This window comes from Triturus cristatus, chromosome 2_2, assembly GCF_964204655.1.
Source record: "Triturus cristatus chromosome 2_2, aTriCri1.1, whole genome shotgun sequence".
Lineage (NCBI taxonomy): Eukaryota > Metazoa > Chordata > Amphibia > Caudata > Salamandridae > Triturus > Triturus cristatus.
In genome coordinates this window covers 793,723,591-793,743,327 of record NC_140582.1, presented here as the reverse complement: position 1 = coordinate 793,743,327, position 19,737 = coordinate 793,723,591, and the positions used below count along the sequence as shown (strand labels likewise).

Below are 19,737 nucleotides of genomic sequence, written 5' to 3'. Positions count from 1 at the left end.
ACGGAGACGGACGGAGGGAGACGGAGGGAGGGAGGGAGACGGAGGGAGGGAGGGAGACGGACGGAGGGAGGGAGGGAGGGAGACGGAGGGAGGGAGACGGACGGACAGGCAGAGGGAGGGAGGGAGGGAGACGGACGGACAGGCAGAGGGAGGGAGACGGACGGACAGGCAGAGGGAGGGAGGGAGGGAGGGAGACGGACGGAGGGAGGGAGGGAGGGAGACAGGGAGGGAGACGGAGGGAGGGAGGGAGGGAGGGAGGGAGACAGGGAGGGAGAGGGAGGGAGGGAGAGGGAGGGAGGGAGGGAGGGAGACAGGGAGGGAGACGGAGGGAGACGGAGGGAGACGGAGGGAGGGAGAGGGAGGGAGGGAGAGGGAGGGGGAGGGAGGGGGAGGGAGGGAGGGAGGGAGACGGACGGAGACGGAGGGAGGGAGACGGACGGAGACGGACGGAGGGAGGGAGGGAGACGGACGGAGGGAGGGAGGGAGACGGAGGGAGGGAGACGGACGGACGGACAGATGGATGGATGGATGGACGGACGGAGGGAGACGGGCGGAGGGAGGGAGACGGAGGGAGACGGAGGGAGGGAAGGAGATGGATGGAGGGAGGGAAACGGAGGGATGGAGGGAGACGGAGGGAGGGAGGGAGGGAGACGGAGGGAGGGAGACAGAGGGAGGGAGACGGACGGAGGGAGGGAGGGAGGGGGACGGAGGGAGGGAGACGGACGGAGGGAGGGAGGGAGGGAGGGAGGGAGACGGACGGACGGAGGGAGGGAGACGGACGGAGGGAGGGAGGGAGGGAGACGGACGGAGGGAGGGAGACGGAGGGAGGGAGGGAGACGGAGGGAGACGGAGGGAGACGGGAGGGAGATGGAGGGAGACGGACGGAGACGGACGGAGGGAGGGAGACGGACGGAGGGAGGGAGGGAGATGGAGGGAGGGAGGGAGAGAGGGATGGAGACGGAGGGAGGGAGGGAGGGAGAGAGGGATGGAGACGGAGGGAGGGAGGGAGGGAGACGGAGGGAGACGGAGGGAGGGAGACGGAGGGAGGGAGACGGAGGGGGAGGGAGGGAGACGGAGGGAGGGAGACGGAGGGAGGGAGGGAGACGGAGACGGAGGGAGGGAGACGGAGGGAGGGAGGGGGACGGACGGAGACGGACGGAGGGAGGGAGGGAGACGGAGGGAGGGAGAGGGAGGGAGACGGGGGGAGGGAGGGAGAGGGAGGGAGACGGACGGAGGGAGGGAGGGGGAGGGAGAGGGAGGGAGAGGGAGGGAGACGGACGGAGACGGACGGACGGAGGGAGACGGACGGACGGACGGAGGCGGACGGACGGAGGGAGACGGACGGACGGACGGAGGGAGACGGACGGACGGACGGACGGAGACGGACGGACGGACGGAGGGAGACGGACGGACGGAGGGAGACGGAGGGAGGGACGGACGGACGGAGGGAGGGAGGGAGACGGACTGATGGAGGGAGACGGACGGACGGAGGGAGGGAGGGAGGGAGACGGAGGGAGGGAGACGGAGGGAGGGAAGGAGATGGATGGATGGAGGGAGGGAGACGGAGGGAGGGAGGGAGACGGAGGGAGGGAGGGAGGGAGACGGACGGACGGACGGAGAGGGAGACGGACGGAGAGGGAGACGGACGGAGAGGGAGACGGACGGAGAGAGGGAGACGGACGGAGAGAGGGAGACGGACGGAGAGAGGGAGACGGACGGAGAGAGGGAGACGGACGGAGAGAGGGAGACGGACGGAGAGACGGAGGGAGAGAGAGGGAGGCAGGGGGAGAAAGAGGGAGGGAGAGGGAGTCAGGGGGAGAAAGAGGGAGTCAGGGAGGGAGCAAGAGGGAGACAGAGGGAGGTGAGAGGGAGAGAGAGGGAGGTGAGGGGGAGACAGAGGGAGGTGAGAGGGAGAGAGAGCGAGGGAGACAGAGGGAGACAGACAGAGGGAAAAAGAGGGAGAGGAAGGGAGAGAGAGAGGGAGGGAGACGGAGAGAGAGAAAGGGAGGGGGAGAGAGAGAGAGGGAGGGGGAGAGAGAGAGAGGGAGGGAGGGAGACATAGAGAGAGAAAGGGAGGGCGAGAGAGAGAGAGAGAGAGAGAGAGAGAGAGAGGGAGAGAGAGGGGGAGGGAGGGAGACAGAGAGAGAGGTGTGTATGCCGGGTCTGGTGGCTCAGTGGATGAAGGCGTCCACTGCAGGGGTCTATGTTCAACCTCATGGTAGCAGTTTTTTTTTTTTGCTCTAGCCCTGCCCCCGCCCCTCCCCCAACTGACCCCGCCCCCACCAGTGCAGTTCTTGGCCACAAACCACACTGTAAATTTGGCCACAGAGAGAAAGTTTGTGAGTACCCATGCCTTGGTCTCTGCTGCAGTTCCATACCTACCCCCACTCCCTTCCCAAAAAAACACAAATGTTTCTGAGGCTGCAGCTGATATCTTAGGGGTGTGTGGGATGATGTTTAACCCTCGGATGGACATGTGCTGTGCACACGCCCCCCCCCCCCCCCCAATAGGAGCGTCAAAACCACTCAAAGTGCTGATATGGTGTGACTGGCGGTGGCATCTGAGGGCTGTCTGCTCTATGCCAGACACTTTGCTGCATCACCTCACTTGTAAGCGAATCTACAGGTTTTTTTTTTAAAGAGTTTTATATAATGCCATCTAGACCCGAGGAATCGGGTATCTGAGCGCTTTACATGAGCACCAGTTTCGTTACAGGACACATTCATTATTATTATTATTATTATTATTAGGCACGGGAAGAATAAGTGATATGCCCATAATCACAGTATGACGAGTGTCGTTGCCGAGACTCGAACCCGATTCTCCAGCTTCGAGGTCGACCGCTCTAGGCCCAAGGCAACATCCTTGCTGCGAGATATTTGGAGCACATCAGCGTGACTCGCGCACAGCACTATAATACATTCCTAATAGATACATGCTGAAATTAACCATTTCCCTGCCATGCTCGACAAACAGTAGCTGCTAACTCTACTACTTGCTAGAAGTAGAAGAGCACCATACAAATGCTACAATACACGGCAGTCATGCTGATCTTCCAAAATGTGCATTATTCCCATTACAGTGAAGCGTTCACTGAAGGCAGGTACACACATCTATTTCAGCGTACGAGCTGAGTGAACACTAGAACAGCCATCTAGCTACCGATATGCTGTGTAATTGAGCTCCATACGTTTTCTCTCTTTGTCGTGGACTAATGTGTGAATCTTTTTTTTTTTTCTTCCTTAGAAAGTGCCCACCCTGCATCCTCCAGTGCACCATGAAGTCGAAGACACTCCGAACGCAGATAACTTGGGATTTATCCATGCATTTGTGGCTGCTATATCCGTCATCATTGTTTCGGAACTTGGAGATAAGACTTTCTTTATTGCTGCTATCATGGCAATGCGTTATAATCGTTTGACTGTATTGGCAGGTGCTATACTTGCATTAGGCCTGATGACCTGTTTATCGGGTAAGCTTTTTATACACATTTTTATAGTAAAAATAAATGCAGCACCTGATGGTAAAGAATGAAGTACATGGCTAATGTTAAGTTTCACAATAGTTCATGATCATATACTTTAGGAATAACCGATCTATTCCAAATATTTAAGGTGGATATGCTTTACTTTGATTTTCCCCAACTTATGAGCTGGTTAGTTTCATGATTCCAGACACGACCGGTAAAAGTTTCCCAAAAAGAATGTGGTCACTTAAAAGGTTCTGACGTCCTCCATTCTTGAGCACCCCTCTGTGCTCCTGAGACGTTTTGAGGCCTGGGCAAAGTGGGTTCTGGCACAACTTTCTTAAACAGATTGTTTTAAAAACAGTTTTCCTTAAATATATTTTTTATGTGGGTGATGTGTGAGAGTCTATTGCAGAGGAATGTGTTTGTTTTAAGCAACCTCCATAAAGTTTTTTTAGATCAAAACATGAACTCACATATGAGAAATGGGAGGATGTCGCAAAGATTATTTGCGATGGTAATAGTAGTGAGCTGCTGCTGTGTTACAATATTGTCACTATCCCAGAATATTCGACATAAACACAGTTAGATTTGGATGAGTGGGCCTGTGCACTTGCAATGACCTGGCCAAAGAGGGTATGAAAGCTGAAACTGGATCATGATAATGCTGTTCTGAGCCCGTCTGCGCCCGGAGCGCGCCCAGCGCCAGAACCCCTGGTCCTCGCGCCCCAGTCAGCTATGACAGGCAAACTTTACTGGACCTAATGCCTGCTCCATGTGCACACAAAAATTTACTGATAGCAGAGGCCACAAGAACGGCCGCTGGATGCACAGGCTGCACTTTTGGACTACGTCCTAATTTGCAGAGAAATGATCAAAGATGGAGGACGGGGGGTAGCATACAAAACAACAAGGAGGCAGAGCCAGCCCCCAGGGAGGACAAGACTGTGCAGACATCCGATTACCTGAAGGGTGACATATCTGAACACTTTAAATGACTTCTAATTAACGTCCGATCTGTAGTTAAGCACGATCTAGCGGACCTTATTCAGCTTACGGGGCCAGATCTAGTCTTTCTGACAGAAACTTGGACTGACAATGCCTCTATCCCTGACTGGAATACTGCTGTCCCTGATGGTTATGCATATTCAGCTCAAAATAGAATGTCAGGTAAGGGAGGGGGGATAGCCATTCTCTATCGAGCAAGTTTTAAACTTCATGTAGAGTCTATCTCGACCCTCCCGGCAGAGGCACTACAATTTCGTATTAAACTGGACAATGCGCAGACCTTCTGGGGCATACTAATCTACGGCCCCCCAGACCCAAGGAGTACTTTCTCGCAATCCTTACTGACCCTCTTGGGGTCATATACTGACTCCCATTCACTTACAATCTTGGGCGATTTTAATTATCACCTAGAGTTAAACAATAACCTGGATACCATCAGACTCTTAGACAACCTTATGGCCTTCGACCTAAAACAGCTGATAACTGAATCTACCCTCACAGCAGGTCACTCTGGATGGGATTTTTACTAATGAACCAGGCATTATCCTTTCTCAGTTATTACACCTGCCTTGGTCTGATTATAGGGCTATTTATTTTACTCTTAATAGATTTCAATCCCAGCCTAAAGTACAAGCAATTTCAGTTAAACGCCAAATAAGATGATGGGGCAAACGTAAAGAAGGAATATTCGAATTAGCGCTTGACCAAGGCCCTATCAAGGTAGAAGAGGATAACAATAAAGCTGTACAGCAGTTCAATGATTGGATGCTGGCAGCAGCCGACAGGGTTGCTCCAATAAAAACAGTCACAATAAAGGAAGCAAAAAAATCAGCCCCGTGGTATACTCCCGAACTTAAGGACCTAAAGATCAAATGTAGAAAGGCGGAATGATATTGGCGGACAGGCTATGATGACCTAAAGAAATTTGCTTATAGTCTCTTGGTGAAAATATACAAAGAAGCAATTGTAGATGCTAAAAAGACCTTTTTCACAGTACAAATCAGAGATGCTGGAAATTCCACTAGGGAACTGTTTAAAATAGTCAACCTGCTGACAAAACCCCAGCAGGTTGGCACCTTTAAACCAGACCAACATTTTTGCAACTCCCTAGCGGAACACTTTCAAGAGAAAGTAAATAAAATATACAATAGTTTCCCACACACCAAGAAGTCTCCGGATTCGACTGGGTCTGTTACATGCTCCAGCCGGACACTGATTAGCTTCCAGCCGGTGAGTAAAGAAGAGGTTAGCTCCATTCTCCTCTCCTTAAAATCAGGAGCACCTACAGATCCATGTCCACCAACCATCATGCATCAAGCTGCAGGTCCAATCACTGAACATCTTACCCCACTCGTGAACCAAATTCTGAGCTCAGGAAATTATCCCGACATTTGGAAGAAGGCAGTCATTACCCCTTTGCTAAACAATCCCAGCCTGGATTCCTGCAGTCTCAACAACTATCGTCCTATTGCAGGACTTCCTTTTGCAGCCAAGGTTCTAGAAAAACATCTGAATAGATCCCTCACCGCTCATCTAGACACGCACGGCCTGCTTGACTCTTCCCAGCACGGCTTTCGGCCACGACATTCGACGGAGTCAGCACTTGTAAAAACTGCTGAACAGATCCGCAAGATTGTAGATGGCGGTGGGAGGGCAGTCCTGGTACTTTTGGACCTCTCGGCAGCGTTTGACCCCGTTAATCACACCGTACTGGTGCAGCGGCTGAGGGACCTGGGAGTGGGAGGAACTCCTTTTTAGAAAATAGAGAGCACAGTTCTAGGACGGCATGAGATCTGACCGCTTCCACCTCCCCTGCGGAGTGCCACAGGGATCGGCCCTCTCTCCTACTCTTTTCAATCTTTATGTCACACCTCTGGCCGACCTCATCAGGAAATATGGTTTCAAGTTAGCATCGTATGCTGATCATTCTCAGCTTATCATATCCATCATCAATCAGCCTGAATCTGTTGCATGCAGATTCCATGCATGCCTCTCGGAAATCATGTCCTGGATGGGTCAGAATTATCTAAAAATAAACACTGATAAAACAGAGGTGATGGAGTTTAGACCTGGCCTGCCGCTGTGGAATCAATCATGGTGGCCGAGAGAGGCGGGAGAATGTCCGTCCCCGGTAGAGAAGGTCAGAAACCTGGGGGTCCTCTTTGACAGCAAACTCAATTTTGCCGATCAAGTCAATAGCTTGACGTCTTCATGTTTCTTCTTACTGAAGATGTTAAGAAAATGTTTTCCTTACATACCCCAGGAACTCCAAAAAACGGTAATGGTGGCCCTTTTTCTCTCCAAACTAGATTACTCTAATGCCCTCTTTTTAGGGACAAACAAGTTTCAATTGTTGAAGCTACAGTCCCTGCAGAACGCAGCTGCCAGACTGATTCTGGGCCTACACAAAGGACAATCCACTTTGGATGGGATACGCTCCCTACATTGGCTGCCTATAAAACAACGCATAGATTTTAAAGCACTCACATGTGCATAAGGCAATCTATGGTGGAGCAGCTGAAGGTCTTGAAAACTTTATTTCATACGCTCCTTTGCGAGACCTAAGATCAGCCACTCAAGGCTTGGTCAGAGTACCAAAGATTAAAAGAGAAGGCTGGGGTGGCCGCACAATCACATACTGAGCAGCCAGACTCTGGAATAAGCTGCCCCAATCTATGAGGCTCCAACCCAACCTTTGGATTTTCGGAAAACATTAAAAACCAGGCTCTTCGTAACGACATAGGCCGTCATACTCCGCCTTCCTCTGCCATAGCACCTTTCAGCGCCAAGACGCCTCCGCATTTGAGCGCTTTAGAAATATATAAACATAAACATAACAGGGCCCCCCCAAAATACGTCAAGCCCAGGCGCCCCAAAATCGTTAAGACGTCCCTGCTGTGCTTGGGACTCCTGCCTCCTGCTTCCACTCGTAAATGTCCAGCACACCCATATTCTGTGTTCTACCTATTTGGCAGGACACAGGGATTGGCTTCTCTGTTGCTGCCACCATTGTGGAGTACTGCAGTAGTGTTTTAGCTTTCCCTTTCTGGAATGGTCATGTGTTTGTGTTTTCATTGCTAGGTTACAAACAGAAAATAGTCTGCCTCTTACATTCATTTCACAATCGGGGCTCCGTCTGTGAACTTGGCTGGTGCTGCTGCCCATTGGAGGGATTCCTTGAACTTTCACTCCAGCTTTCTTGAAATTAATACCGCGCCTCGCGGCCCCCGCTTCGCGGGAGCCGCTCGAGGGACCGGGACTCTGCTGCTGTCACTTGGGGCATTGTTGGTGTGCTGACCCTGCAAGAACCGGCGTATTCAGGACTGCGAGGACCAGGGTGCTGTGCACGAAGCAGATCAGCCGCACCTGGTCCTCTTCCTGACTCCTCCCCCAACACCGTTGCCCTCCATTATATGTACGTCTCCCTGCCTACACGCGCTAGCGGGACGCGCGCGGGTCTCAGCATGGGGCTAAGACCGGGCAAAGAGCGGGCCCTCTGAGGCACGAGGAGACCGAGGTGACCGGACCGGGGGAATTTCTTCTTCCTGCCAGCAAACGTAAGTCTGGTCTCAGAGAACTGCATTAATCATCATGGCTGAGACCTTTTCCACAAACACGCCCATAATCACTGGTGGTACAAACAAAGGTACATTGGTCGATTATTTTATTAAGGCTGCTGCGGCTAATGGAAAGGAGACTATGCTAGCTGAACGAAGGGCCGAGCGACGCCGGTCCATAGAATGTATAAAAAACAGGATGCCTATAGATTACTCGCTTCCTATTACCCCTTTTGAGCTAAATCCCCCTACTTTTACTCAGGAGGCACTAGCCACTGACAATGTTCCTGTATTGCTCAGAGACATAGAATCTGAGCTTGATAAATCTAAAAGTTTGCATGATTCCGCTGATTTGCTCCCTTCCAGCACTATTATTAAGGAAATTGATACGATTACCATCCCTTCTCAATCCAAGGTTAAAGCCACTATCAAGAAGGTGGGGAGGGTTGCGGCGCCTAAAGCTCCAAGGCCCCCTCCCACCAAAAGAAGAAAGAGGCTAGGCGATCTGCCAAGGGATAAGATTAACCACTCAGACTTTGGCAAAGGACCCATACATATCTTAGAAAAAATATCCTTGCCACAGGTAACACTTCCTTTACCTATAGTAAACACCATGACCACAAGACCTTCCACCCTCATCGAACCCTCCTCTTCGGACCCGATCTGTCCCCCGCTGTGTCTACCTAATGAAGGTCCGATCCCAGCCCCTCTCGAGGGCATCGAGCAATTGATAAGGTCATTTGCTCTACCCATAATCGAAAGATTAAAAAATATAGAGCAACGCTTAGGTGATCTAGAAATAGCCATTACTAAATATGCGGGGGTACCCAAAGAGCATGCACATTCAGTTTTGCCCCCCCCTGTGGCACTAGTCTCATCCCCTATTCATACCAGGAAAAACGAAAGGGCTGGTCTTGATAGCCAGTCTTTGGCCAAATCTTCCAATATAGCCCACCATTACCAAGTACAAAATGATGCGGGTGAATCGATAAAGGAAGTACCAGACCCTACTCTAGGAATAATTCCAATTGATAGGGGTGGGAATCATCCCCTAGTTAGGGCAAGAGACCGACCAAGGCACCAAGTTGACTTACCCCCAGAGGCAGTCCCATACGTAGTAGTGCTCACGAGAGTCCCGATTCTGGAAAAGGGTAAAAAAGAAGGCTTCCATGAGCTTAAAAATAAAACCATGCATTGGCTCATGTTAAACAGACCCCTTCCCTTCAATGTCAACGGGGAGATTCTACATGTTCGGAGACTTCCCTGGCTAGGCTGTAGAAATAAGGATATTGAGGGGGACATAATCATTATTAATTTTAGAGACCCTAGAGCAGTCACCCACATTCTCGACTATCCTTTGGGTAACACTAGTGGGTCCATTAATCCCCGTGAATTGTTATATTTTTATCCAAGACCTCCAGTCTTATCGAATGCATAATCTAGGGCCCCAGCACGAATGCCATCATATCCCTTTGCATTCCCTGTACCCACTGATAACCAATGCCACACTTATGCACCCACTTCTGCGGTTCACGAAAATGCACTAGATTGGGTTACAGTGCTCCCCGGGAGCTACCGATATGGCCCAAGGAGGGCGAACTATAGATTGCCATTTACCCCTCTGGAAGTCGCAAATAGATTCGATGGCCTATCACACATTGATGACTGCGATTGACAGAGGAGTTTCCTTAACAAAGGGCCCAATACTGCGGAGCTTCAGGTTGTGGATACTGATCTGACTCCCCCACCGCAGATTTCTTTTCCGCAAAAATCCACTCCTTTCGGATTAGTTCTATCTCTGCCTGACCCCTCCGCAGCGCCTCACGAACACACTTTCGTGTCTGTGGAGGAATTAGATACGTATCCCCCACGGCCCGTACTAGGGGCGGAGATGGAAAATGCGGTGGGTGGGGGTTTGCCAAATCAGATCCACTCGACACAGGTTGTCCCAGCCAGGGAACGCTCTGGTATCGGGGCTCGCGCCCCTCCAGTGCCAGCACAAAGTATTCCCGATGAGATTGTTATAAGTACAGATACGGTTTTGAGGTCAATAGAAATTCTATCTTGGAACATTGCTGGGGTGCCCAACAAGTTAGATTGTAGTGAATGGGCAACCTTTATAAAGAAACATGATATATGCATGTTCCAGGAGACGTGGGCTAGAGAAAACTATTGTTACCCTGGGTTTGCAACTTTTAATGTTCTAGCCAGATAGGGAGGGAAGGGCCGTCCGTCCGGTGGTTTGGCAATATGGATTGGCTCCCACCTTGGCTGCAAGGCCGAGATTCTAGAAACCAACTCAGTCGATATCCTGTGTGTGGTCTTACGCTGGCCCACTGGAATGGGCCTGACTCTGGTAAATGTATATTCCAGACCGGTCGGAGTCGCGGGCACCTCAGGGACAATGGAGGCCCTGGTGACATTCCTTGACTCCCTCTCAGGTTCAACAACACTCCTGGTTGGAGGTGACTTCAATATTCAGTACGAACCACCCCCGAATCACCTGGATGGGCTTAGCAGTGAGGAGGATGATCTCTGGGATATTCCAAGTATTGCGGGTCCGCCAGTTAGGTCATCCTCACCACTCCTACTCCAAGTAATAACAATGACCCTTGCAAACTCACTTAGAGCTTGCAATGGCAGGTTCAAAAGGGACACACCTCCGCAACCAACCTTTAATAGACCAGGCCAGGAGTCCCGGATAGACTACATAATGATCAAACTTCAGGACTGGAAACTAGTCTTAGATTTTAAAATAGTCCCAAGGTTCGACAGTGACCATAATGGCCTGATTCTCTCTTTGGCTGTTGATGGCTTTCTTAATGTTGCTGTCCCAGAAAATAGAGTAAGCGCCCCAAGTCTAACCTTATCTAGCAATAGGCGAAGAATAAGGTGGGACAAGCTCCTAGAGAAACCAAACTGTATCAGGACCATCTATGAGCTGGTAGCATCAGCCCTCGAAAAGGTGGGAAGACTTCTCCCACTATTGCCCTCGCCTGACGGGTGCATTTCCCTTGGGGACATTCATCAGACCCTGTGTAGCAATCTTGCCGAGGTATTGAACCCTGTGGTTCGGGACAGGAAAGTGAGGAGAGAAAGAGCCTCATGGTTCAACGCCAGCTGCAGGAAAGCCAAGGCAGACCTTCTCCGGGCATTTAAAAATAAGGAGGCTTTATCGGTAATTAGGGAAAAGCGGGCTGCTTATAAGCTCCTTCTTGAAAATGCCAAAATAGACTGGGACTGGGAGAACTGGTCAGAAATGTCAACCGCACTCAAAACCAGAGACTCAAGGAAATTCTGGCAAATAGTCAAACATGGCTCAGTTGAGCCTGTTCTGGCTATAGAGGGAAACATCGCGCCTGAAGTGTGGGAGGAACATTTTTCATTGCTCTACAGTGCGGCTGGGCTGGACCATTTAGGAACCCAGGTTGGGGCATTAGCCGCCCTAACCACTGATAACTCTTCCGAGATGGGAGACTTTAATTTGGAGGAATTGGAAATGGCAATTACTCGCCTTTCCTCGGGAAAAGCGCCAGGTCTTGATAAGATTCCGGGCGATCTTTTAAAGCATGCGGTCAGAATCTGGGCCCCCTACCTTTTGGTTCTCTTTAACGCCATCGTACATGGTATGGCGGTTCCCCCCACTTGGCTCGGGGCGGAGATCGTGCCTATTTTTAAAAGGGGCTCGCCTTTAATCCCGGCTAATTACAGACCGATCAGTCTGATAGACGTCCCTCAGAAGCTTTTTGCAAGGCTTCTGTTGGATCGCCTCTTGGACTGGATCGAAGACAGGGATATTTTGAGCCCCCTCCAGGCTGGGTTTCGGCAAAAGACTTCCACCATAGACCAGGTCTTTAGACTGTCCCTTTTATACTGGAAAACAATACAGCTGGAGGGTGGCAGCCTCTATACTGTATTTGTGGACCTAAGGGCAGCCTTCGACCTGGTACCACGTGGTAAGCTGTGGGAAGTGTTGGCTAGAGCGGGGGTGCCTGGTGATCTTTTGTCAATGATCATCCGCCTCCACACCAACACCTATGCTCAAGTGAGGTGTGGTAGGCATGGCGCCCTATCAAACAAGTTCCCCGTTGACAGAGGGGTAAGACAGGGGTGTGTACTCGCACCGACCCTGTTTTGCCTCTTTGTCAACGGGGTTATCGATCACCTCAATAGGATCCCCAATTCCGACGTCCCAAAGCTGGCTGGAAGGAGGGTTCCGGCAATTCTGTTTGCGGATGATACCCTCCTTCTCTCCAAGTCGCCGATGGGAATCCAGCGTGTGCTGGACGGCTTTAGGGACTTTTGTGGAGAGCACGGATTGGAGATTAATACTCTAAAGACTAAATTTATGGCCTTCAATCCGCCACCCAGGTTCCACCGTATCCCACGCATAGGGAACAACACGCTAGAACGAGTCAACACCTTTGAATATCTTGGTGTAACCCTTAATGAGGAATTGGGGTGGGGTCCGCACCAGGAGAAAGCAAGGCTGAAACTAGCGCAACATGTGGGTGGGATACTAAGGATGGTGGGGAAGAATAGGTCGACCCTCAAACCCATAGGCCCCCCGCTCCACATCTACAGGGTGCAAGCCAGAGGAGCCGTAATCTATGGCAGCGAATTGTGGGGTCACAAAGTCTTGGCTAGTCTGACTAAAGAGGAGAATAGGTTTCTTAGGTGCCTAGTAGCCCTTCCTCAAAGTACACCTTTAATGCCATTAAGACTTGACCTAGGCATCAGACCCCTGGAAGAAGAAGTGGCGCTTCGCCCACTGATTTACTGGCGTAGATTATGGGCTGTACCTGAATTGATCCATTACAGACAAGGTTTGCAGGAAGTCCTTAGTCTTCCAAATTCGGGGAACATTGCCTGGTTTAAATTTGTAAGGAACAATCTGGTGGGCCTAGGTCTCGATGCTCTTTGGAACGACCCCCTGGATGCTTGCCCCAGGCTTCCCAAAAAGGTCTTAACCAAATTGTATTATAATTCTAAGGTTCCTACATTCCGACCTTCTATAACCCTAGGGTCTCTAACGCACCAATTCCTTTGTATTAAAAATGCCTACAGCTTTGAATTAATCCTGGACAATATTTACCCTGTACTAATTAGGAAGCTTTACCTACAATGGAGGCATGGGTCCCTGCCAGTACGTGCACTTACTAGTCACTGGTCTGTGTCTGCACCCAGTACTTGCCCGGCATGCAGAGTATGCGATGAAACTGAGCTGCACATCATATTTTTTTGTCCGGGCTATAGTGAGGCGCGCAGAAAATGGATCACTCCCGTTTGTAGGAATTTGGGTTTTACCAGGTGCCACGAAGCCTTCAGAATTCTTAAGAGTGAAATGGCTGCTTACATTGTGTTTGCTGTGGCCAAATTTCTGGGGGCTTTCTGGCACAAGAGAAAGCGGTACCTGAAAATGCAAACCTGATTAATTTTGTACTGGGTTAAATTGTACTTGATTCTATGTAATTAGCAGATATACCGCTCTCCTGGTGTTCTAATGTTCCAACCTTTTTAACACTTTTTAACTATCCAATGTATGATTTTAAATGTATTTATATTTCTATTTTATGTACCTTTTATGGAGAGATTCTCCGAAATAAAGTTCTTTTGACTTGACTTGATACAACAAACAATTCTTAGTGGCTCACTCTCTTCAAGCATGTGTTTTGTCTTTGAGGGGGGTGTCTGCATCCGTTGAGTTCCTGCATCTTCTTTGCTGGGCTAATCGGAGGTGTCTGTTCAGAATGAAGGTTTGAGGAGAATGTTGAACTTTGTAGTAGAATGAAAGGTATTAGGTCTAAGTATGGGAGTGGTGTGTGGCCAGTTCAGAGCAGCAGTGCTTGTTTAAGAAGGGAGTTCTTCTGTCCATACACCCTAATATTTATCATTTACCATTGAAGCAGAGTGCCACAGAGGTCTCCGCCTTCCTTGAAACTGTACAGAACGGGGTCATTGCATCCTGGTGTAGATCAGGTTCTAATAGCCAAATAATTTCAATGCGTTAATGAGCCTTGGAAAAAGCCTTCATTCTAGATATTGAACTTGGTACAAGGGTTGCATAGGACTGGATCCTCTCTGCTGATAATCTTGGAAAAAGCCATCATGCTCTATCTAGTTTTTAGGTCTCGCCTAGCTATTGTGTTTACGCAATCGCTATGCGAGACTCTAGTAAGAGGGGCATTTCAAAGTGCTCCCAAAAGTGGATTGCATGGCGAGCACGCGCACAATCACCTGCATCATGCCGCCATGCAATCCGTTTGGGGAAGCGCTTCAGCCCACTGGCGCGTGCACGTGTAGCCACAGCCTCGGCATCATACTTCAAAGGGTCCGCTCCCCCGCCTGGAATGCGCTCCCCCGCCACAGCATGCCGAGAGATTGTTTCCTCATGGCGCCTCTCACAACTGTCCCTCCCCCACCACAGGGCTAGTCTCACGGACACATTGCCATCCATCGATTTCACTTTCATGCCCGTGTTCTCTTTGCCTTTCAGCACACAGCCCGCCCTCCCCCTCCGTGTTTTCTTGCAGCTTTGCCCAGATCTGAGTCTCAAACAACCAAAATAATACGTTTGCCCTGCACGCTTTCTGCGCTTACAAAGTTAACATATGCCGCGCTCATTCCCTTTTAATCCTTCTAAGGTCGATAACATTAGCTCCATTAATTCTGCGTCTAAGGATTTAAATAACCATATGTTTTCTTGCAACTTTAGGCACTTCACACACACATCCCCACTGCTCACACACACAGGCATCAAGGCAGCAACAGAATGCTCTGAGCCCCACCAGTGTTTGCCACACACACATGCCTCTCGTATCTCGTGTTTTCTTCCAGCTTTGGCCCGTGTTCTCTTTGCCTTTCAGCACTCAGCTTCCCCGTAACCACCATTTAACTAACATCCTGCCACACTCATTCCATTTTCATCCTCGCTTTCACTTTCATGCCCGTGTTCTCTTTGCCTTTCAGCACACAGCTTCTCCGTAGCCACCATTTAACGACCATCCTACCGTAAACACCATTTAACTACCATCCTTTTAGTTAAAATAAAAGAATTGCCTCTATGGGTTTAAGGAACCATAGAAATACAAGGCAAGGCAACATACACTCCGAATGCCACTCAGAGCCACATAATTACATGCCACATAACTACAATGCACTCAATACAACAGACACTCCAAAAACCAATCAGTGCCACATAGTTACACACCACATAATTACACAGCGCTCAATGCCACATACACTTCAAATACCACTCAGCGCCACATAATTACACTACACTCAATGCCACATGCACTCCAAATAACACTCAGTGCCAATTAATTACAATGCAAACAATGCAAGATACACTCAAAATAACACTCAATGCCACATAAGTACACGCCACTAAAATCAACATACACTCAACACAAAACCACTCCGTGCCACATAATTATATTCTACATAATTACACTCTATCGCCCTCACTCTATCTCTATCTATCTATCTATCTTATCTATCGGGCTATTGCACTCTATCTATCTATCGCATCACCACAGCATCACTCAAGGACACCACTACATCACTATGCGCTACCACAGCATCAATTAACGCCACAGCATCACTCGATACCACCACAACATCACTCACTGCCACCGCAGTATCAATCTGTACAACCATTCAACAACAACTGGCTCTAATATGTTCTCTCAATATTTAGGCTTTATTACAAATGGCACAAAAAAAATGATAATATTTAACTTCTGTTCTTGGATTTTAGACGCAATTAAATACACTAAACATAATCTTCACAAGAGTTATTAACAAAAGTTTAAACGATTGCCATTATAATTTACATTAACTTTTATTTAAGTATTAATTATTTGCAAAAATTAAAAGCCATTGTTATTTGTAATATCAATACATCCAAGTCACGTAAATACAACACATATTGCATTACAAATGCTATAGGTGTCATATTTGCAACAGTTAAAACTATTGACATTGTACATGAGAAAGCTAGTAATTTCAATATTTTCAATACCAACACATAAATAAAAAATTAGTCAATTTACAATACAAAAAGCTCAAACTTTCCTAATGCGAGACCTGTTGCATTGCAAATGCTTGTTTAAAGTGCACCTCAGAGGTGGGGAGCTAGGTCCCCAAATAGATAGCTGTACAGATATTCATATAAGATAGCCACCTCACTCCATATTCTCACCAGACCCTTCTCAAGTCCCGACATTTTCACCTACAAATCATTGGTTTAAGGTGCTGGTCTGATTAGTTCAAAAGGATTCAAAATAAGATTACAACTCCCAGAATGCAGTAGTCTACCATGCAAAATTAAAGGGCGGGAAACAGTATTTGTGACAATCTAGAGCGAGGTGGGTGCTCTTCATACCAGAACCTACTTTGGGAGATCCTTCTCGTTTAGTTAAACACATAAAGCATGAGTAGGTTGGAAGGGATAAAGTAGAGAAAATGAAATTGGTACAGGTTTTGGTAGTAGTAATGTCAGACACTGGTACTCATTACACACCTTCTGTCATGTGCAGTTATAAGGTACTGGAGAGTGCTTCTCAAACTTAGGTTCATCCTGTGACAAGTGTATACATGGTTTATGATTCTAGAATGATATTGAGGATTTTGGTTTTTTTTCTGTGTAACATGAACTATTGTTTGGTACCCTAGTAATTGAGGGCATATCTCCTTTACTTAACATTTTCTCCTGCGCATTTAGGTTATTCTCCATGCTTGGATTGCAGTCTGCATTTTTATGACCAGGTTCTTCAGCTTCCTCCCTCCAGTTCTGCAGTGTCTACTTGTATATTGGCATGATTAATACTGGTTGTGTAGCACCTTCCTCCCTTCCCTCATGTGATCTGCAGAAGTCTAAAACTAACTGAAGCGGTCATTATATTTATCTCGTCTAACTGGCTTCTTGAAGATCTGGCATCCTAAAAGATAGAATGTCAATGCATTCACCAGGTCCTTGTCTTGTTTCTGAGAGGAAATGATTTAGGACGAAGCAAAGAGATGTCCTGACCTTTGCCTCCTAAGAAGCAGAAAACGGACACAGATCTGTATTCTTCTGAGTCTATTTTGTAATAGAAGCCTCTGCATCCTAGCAGACATTCCCATTCTGTGATGTCTAAAGGTGTGTGTTGACATGTGTGCTCCAGTGCAACATGTTGCTTAGTGTGCTGTATTCCTTTGAGGGACTGTCCATTATTACTAGGAATAAACTTCACTTTAAAATCTTTAAGTGCAAAATGCACAATGACGAGCAGTGTATTGTCATGGGATACTTTTAATGTTGGTCTTCCATAGTGACTGTGGCTTTGTATTATGGTAAATGTCTGACACCCCTTTTCATTGTCTGGTTTGCACAGGGATTCTAATTCACATGAAAATCAGGGTTGACAAATGTTACCAGAACTCATGTCTTACACTCAGCATACAATTGCTGCTTTGCTTGTCAGAATCTAATTGGGAACATTTTACATGGTCTTCCCTCCAATGAGGGATTACTTTGATGGCTTTAAGATAACAATGAGGCCTTTCAACAATAAGGGGTTGATAAAGACTTGACCGGGACAACAGAAAGAACTATAAATGGCTCGTTCTACACACTGTCTGTGTGCAAATAAACTATATGCAGTTACACGTGCCTCCACATGCTAAGTCATGAATTTACCCTTTGACAGCAAAACATTGTACACTTTGTTTGTATTTCAGCCACCTAGTGGTAGGACCAGAAACTACTTTTATGGCTGTTGTAAATTGTGTTTTGTGTGCTGCAACTGCACAATCTGTACACATTACTTCCCCATCCCAAAGTCACTTTCCTCTTTGGAGACTAATCCAACTCTTCATTGGCAGTGTCTGCTACAATGACAGTCTGACATAGGCCTCTCTCTTGATGAGCTTTCCAACTTATGCACATAGCGGGTGACTGTTAAGAAGGAGAACACCACACAGTCAGCAGTGATTGAGGTTCGGAACAGGAAGAATCCACAGTGGATGTCTTCCACCAGAGTCCATCAACTCCAGTCCTTTTGGGAGGTGCATTGTACCATTACGTATATGACGTTGGAAGCTACTCTACTTCCTGGAGGCAGGGCTGGCCTTAGCTCTTGTGTCGCTTGGTGCGTCAGTCTAGTCTTTTATGACGTCTCCTCCTTTGCCCCCCATGACCACCTCCTCCTAAAATTCACTCACTGCCACTTTCCAAAAAGGAAGCACCACTACCCTACTAGAACAACCACCGAGCATGTAGTACATGCACTTTCCAATAGGGCTCATCACCTCTCCATTGCCCCTCTCTGACGAATATATCATTTTTTAAAGCATTGAAGCTCTACTCGTATTTCTCGCAAACTCAGTTTTGTGGTCTGCATGATGCACGCTCTTTGCAGTAGGCACATTATCCTTCTGCGCTACTGTATGATGGGTAAAAACTGCCATCAGCAACATTCCGACCTCTTACCAGTGGTAACATTAATCACCAGAGTTATCTTAACATTTGTATTGTGGCCTGACAACTGCTGCAAGGAAGTTCAGGTGCATTTAAACCCATAAGTTATTTTTAAACACAGCACCCCACCAAAGTCAGTACCAAGTGCGGCAGAACCAGTCACATCGCCCTAAAGCCGGACAATACTAGAGGAACATGATGGATAGACAACACAGCAGTTGGGTACTGGTGGCCTGCCTTAGTAAGACCAACTCACCATTTGCTGTCCCTTCTTCAGGGTTGGGGCTGCATGGCATACAGGCCCGATTCATACAATCCTTGGACCTGAAGCAACTGGAGGTTGCACACCTCTGTTTCTCTTTAGATCTAGCTGTAGATTTTCCGCTTTTTGGTCAACCATTCGTTTCTCAGACTCTCACTGGATGCTTTGAGTTTGAAGTTAAAGACAAAAGAGATCTCCAACTTCCCTGTCCCCGAAGACCTGATGCAGCTGTTGTCTACTCTGGTGTATCTTCTGTAGTCAGTGATACAGTTCCAGAGAACAGCGGATCAGGCAACAGTATAGTCCTTGAAATACCAGTCCTGACCACCTCTGCTTGTCCTTCAGGGATGGATCATTTAACAACTCCTGTTTGATGGCCTTCCTGGTAGAGCTCGACACCTAGAGACAAATCACGGACCCAGTTCCGCTTACCACTAGTACCTTCACCAAAGCAAGCACAAGCATGCAGCCATGGGCATGGCTTTGAAGGCTGTGCCCATTCAAACACTGGGGTCCTGTCTCAGAATTAAGATATCTGTGATGGTAGCTTTCCCAATAAGAAAGCCCTGGCCAGATGGGGCGTGGTCATCAGCCACGGAAGATGGCTGCACACTAGTGCGGCTCCGACCTCCTTCTCTTCCCCCTAACCTCCAACATTTATCTGTAAAATAATGGGCATGCAATTGAGCCCGGGTTGCACCAGATGCGACACAACGTGCAAACCGCCGGAAAAGAACAGCTCCCCGAGTGAAGTAGAGTCTACGGTGGCCTGCGGCCTATGAGGACAGTGAAGCAGCGAGGTGATGTCGGCGTACGTCTTATGGAGGTGACTGCGGGCCTGACCGGATCACTGGTACACACTGTGAGGGACGGGTGGGAGAGGCGCTCTGCCTCCTGCTGCAATAGGCTCAAGAAAGACCAGTCTCCCAACATCGGCGGTGGTGAGTGTGGTGCTCTTATATGGGCACTCCCGGCTGGATA

The 19,737-nt window shown here is 48.5% G+C and overlaps 1 protein-coding gene across 1 annotated transcript in view; it reads left to right on the top strand.

Annotated features, from left to right (window-relative positions):
* The window catches only part of TMEM165 (transmembrane protein 165), a 279,341-nt gene that overhangs the window by 148,926 nt on the left and 110,678 nt on the right, over window positions 1-19,737 (top strand). The window contains exon 2 of the mRNA XM_085642083.1: window positions 3,248-3,473. Coding sequence (XP_085498209.1) covers window positions 3,248-3,473 — 226 coding nt within the window. The remainder of the gene's footprint in view (window positions 1-3,247; window positions 3,474-19,737) is intronic.